Source organism: Pteropus vampyrus, unplaced genomic scaffold, assembly GCF_000151845.1.
Source record: "Pteropus vampyrus isolate Shadow unplaced genomic scaffold, Pvam_2.0 Scaffold498, whole genome shotgun sequence".
NCBI classification, from domain to species: domain Eukaryota; kingdom Metazoa; phylum Chordata; class Mammalia; order Chiroptera; family Pteropodidae; genus Pteropus; species Pteropus vampyrus.
In genome coordinates this window covers 56,760-59,969 of record NW_011889279.1, presented here as the reverse complement: position 1 = coordinate 59,969, position 3,210 = coordinate 56,760, and the positions used below count along the sequence as shown (strand labels likewise).

The 3,210-nt window shown below is 45.7% G+C and overlaps 2 protein-coding genes across 6 annotated transcripts in view; one reads left to right on the top strand and one right to left on the bottom strand.

Annotated features, from left to right (window-relative positions):
* SKP2 (S-phase kinase associated protein 2) overlaps nucleotides 1-1,176 on the bottom strand; it is a 29,052-nt gene extending 27,876 nt beyond the window's left edge. Inside the window, exons 1-2 of the mRNA XM_011382955.2 lie at nucleotides 841-1,176; nucleotides 87-358 (exon numbers count right to left, since the gene is read on the bottom strand). Coding sequence (XP_011381257.1) covers nucleotides 87-358; nucleotides 841-884 — 316 coding nt within the window. The 5' untranslated portion in view covers nucleotides 885-1,176. The remainder of the gene's footprint in view (nucleotides 1-86; nucleotides 359-840) is intronic.
* The window catches only part of LMBRD2 (LMBR1 domain containing 2), a 41,892-nt gene that overhangs the window by 517 nt on the left and 38,165 nt on the right, over nucleotides 1-3,210 (top strand). For 2 of the 5 annotated variants that reach the window (XM_011382963.2, XM_023524833.1), the window contains exon 1: nucleotides 1,187-1,396. The exons of 1 other annotated variant lie outside the window; for it this stretch is intronic. The gene's annotated coding sequence lies outside the window, so the exon portion shown is untranslated. Of the gene's footprint in view, nucleotides 1-1,186; nucleotides 1,411-3,210 lie in introns of those variants that run through there. 2 more of the 5 variants (XM_023524835.1, XM_023524834.1) reach the window with 1 other exon arrangement.

Below are 3,210 nucleotides of genomic sequence, written 5' to 3'. Positions count from 1 at the left end.
ATCCTAAAGATCCCAGAATAAAGTTTTACCAGCAGAATAGTTCAACAATCTCTTCCGTGATCCACAGTTTTACCCTCATACCTTACCTGGAAAGTTCTCTCGATTTAGCTTGGGTCTGCGGGCAATCACAAAGTCCTTGTCATTCCCTTTGCTCTTAAGCCGTTTGCGTGGGGGGCTCTGCGGGTGGCTCAGGTTTGAGAGCAGTTCCTGGGGGATGTTCTCACTGTCCACCTCCTCTTTCTCCAGAGTGGAGACCCCCATGCCCGACAGCAGTTCAGAAGTCTTGCTAGAATCCCATCCCCAAGTAAAGCTGGTGGTAACGTTGCTACTCTGGTCGGGAATCTCCTGGAGGTGTTTCCTGCAGAAATGCACAATAGCCCCAGTTCCTTTCAGAAACACACCCATAAATAATTGGTAGGCCCAAAGGAAACTGCAAGTTATGCAATGTAGAAAACGTTCACAGCAGCTAACAGAACTGCATATTTTATGTGTCGGCGGCAAGTTCCCAAGAATGAAAGATAAAATAACCGAACAAATGGAAAAAGCCTTTTGATTTACGATCATGCAGAAGGCCCGAAAAATTTCTTAAAGTGGAGAGAACAGACAAGGGGGGTAATCATACAGCAATTCAAAACAGTAGCAGAAAAGCTCAATAAGGAAAGTCAAATGAAACCACATTCTGATCACCGCACTAAAGCATCCATCCATTCACACTTTCCTAAAAAGGGGCTATGCCATTCGCATTAAAGTATTAGTAATATTAGCGAGAAGCAATATTCGTGGCCTAAATGAATTTAGACGGTCCATTCATGTCCTGCCCCTTTTTGTAATCGGTTTAACCTGTGCATGGCGTCCACAGGCTCTGGAGTTTTAAATGCGTGCATTAACTGCAGAGTTGCCCGCCTCCCGGATTCCCGCTTTGGCGCGCGGCGGTCCAAGGCTTGCGGCTCCGGCACCCAGCAGCGAGACCCGCCAACTCTAGCAACGTTCCATCCACGCCGCGCGCGCAGAGCTCTTCTGCTTGATCTCCGCAGCTGCCGTCTGCGGCCCCGCTGCCTGCTGGGAATTGTAGTTTCTGTCCTGCCCTGCAGTTCGGCTGGCTCGCCACTATTTCCTTTGCAGCTCCGCCAGCCTTCAAGATACCCATAACTCCCCGCGCCTCCGGGGCTAGACGGCCCACAGGGTAGGCGGGGAAGCGGAAGTGGGAGGTGCTCAGGCTGACTGGAACATGTCAGCCGCTTGACGGGGACCGGGTTTTCCTTTTTGGGGAACCCGCAGGCCTTCTGGTGACCACCACCACTGCCATAGCCTCAGAGCGTGGGTCCCAGACTCTGGACGGCTGTGGTGGACGAGGAGTTTCCCGGTCATTCTAGATGCTGTCTGGCGAGATCGGACGGTGAGCCTGAGGGGGTGAGCGCGAAGCACTTTGGGGTCTGGGGTCTCGGGCCGAGCGCAGGCAGAGATAGAGAGGACTCCTAGAACCCGGAGCGATCCCCACGTCCCCAGCAGCTGAGTAGAGGCGGTGGCCCCGCCTGCCGGCCAGGTGCGAGGCTGCGAGCCGCTGGCGTCACACCTGTTCTCTCCTGTGTCCAGAAGCTGCGGCCCTTATAGGACTGGGTGTGTGATGTGGAACCTTTTCTCTTGTGTAAAATAGGCGCTACGACAACGACGCTCATCTCACAGGCCTGGAAGGAGGGTCAAATCAGATAATACGTGTGAAGGCGTTTTGTGAATTCTAGAGCAGTTTGAACGAGAGGCGGTGGCTTAATTTTAGGGGAGCAGGAGACCACAGGGGTTCCTTTGTGCAGTGGGAGAGCTACGCATCCCCTTCTAGCCTTGACAAGTCTTATAAATGCTAGCACCGGAACAAGTAAGATGACTCTGTGTTTGCAAAGGGCTTTACAGTGCAACGCTGGAGCCACCAGCAAAGCCATTCTGTTGCTTTCGTTCTACCGCCTGCGTCGCCTCTTCTAAAAGGGAGCTGCTTTTAGCCTATCTGAGTAGAGTTTGGAAGCGATTAGAGCTGAGAGTGTGCCATATTCCAGGTAGGATGACCATGCGAAATCCATTGTGCAAGCTATACTATGACCGTGACCCTGGGCAAACAATGGAAGAGAAGGGGAATAAATTCCAATCCTGTTGAAAATGGAGAAGATTTATAAGGTTCACAAGTATGCAGGCAGCGTCATCACAAAAACTACATCAGTATGGTCTATGACAAACCATATTTCTTTAAATGATTCACTGTATACTGGAATTAAACCTTCCTTGCCCACGTATGTGTTTGTTTCAGGCTTGGTGCTTAGCTTGAAAAGTAAATACCACCTCTTGACAGAGAAAGGTATTCATGAACCTTTAGTTTGTTCTTGAAAGTAGGTGAAATTGGTGTAAAAAAGGCATCTGGCTACAAATTGATTTGGATTGAAACTAGGCTAAGAATAACGAGGCTGAATATTCAGAATTCATTTAACTAATGTTATATGGAAAATGTTATTAAATGCAATATTTCGATTTTTTACAGAGACTTACCTTTATGTTACTTAGGCTAAAGGGAAATCAGTTGCCTTAGTTTGAAATCTACATCCTTTCTCTTAAAATTGCAAGTCATTAGAGAATTTATTTTTAACAGAAAAAGTTATAGTCTCCTTTAGGAAAGTGAACAGACGGAGCTTATAAGCTAATGTAGGAGAAAGAATAAACAAGAAAAAAACTATTTAAAATGCCATGACGAGAATAAACAAAGTTTTGACACATAAAGTAATTGGGAGAGGCCACTTTAAATATAGATCTTATAGATAGGAAAGTCTACTACATAGGATGATTCTAAATTTAAAGATGAGAAATATTCTCATGCTAGGATTCAGCTATTAGTTGCCTGAGAACTAGGGAACATATCTAGTTCTCAGAATACTTGAATTATCCGAATTGGTGGACATGAGGTCCTGTATAGGATTTTAGAGAGAACCTGTCAACTATGAAAATTGGTCTTCAGATTCTGGAATAGGTATTTCACTAATAGTTTGTTTTGGTAACAGAAAAACCTTAGCTTGCTGAAATGTGAATACTTTTTTCTGCATTCCTTCTAATTATGGCTGTTCTCTTAATATAGTAAATAAAAGTTTAAATTGGTACATGTGATTCTGTTTAATATAAGGAATTGTGTCCATTGAAGACTTGAGATTACTAGCTATGTTAGAAATTGATGTCTGG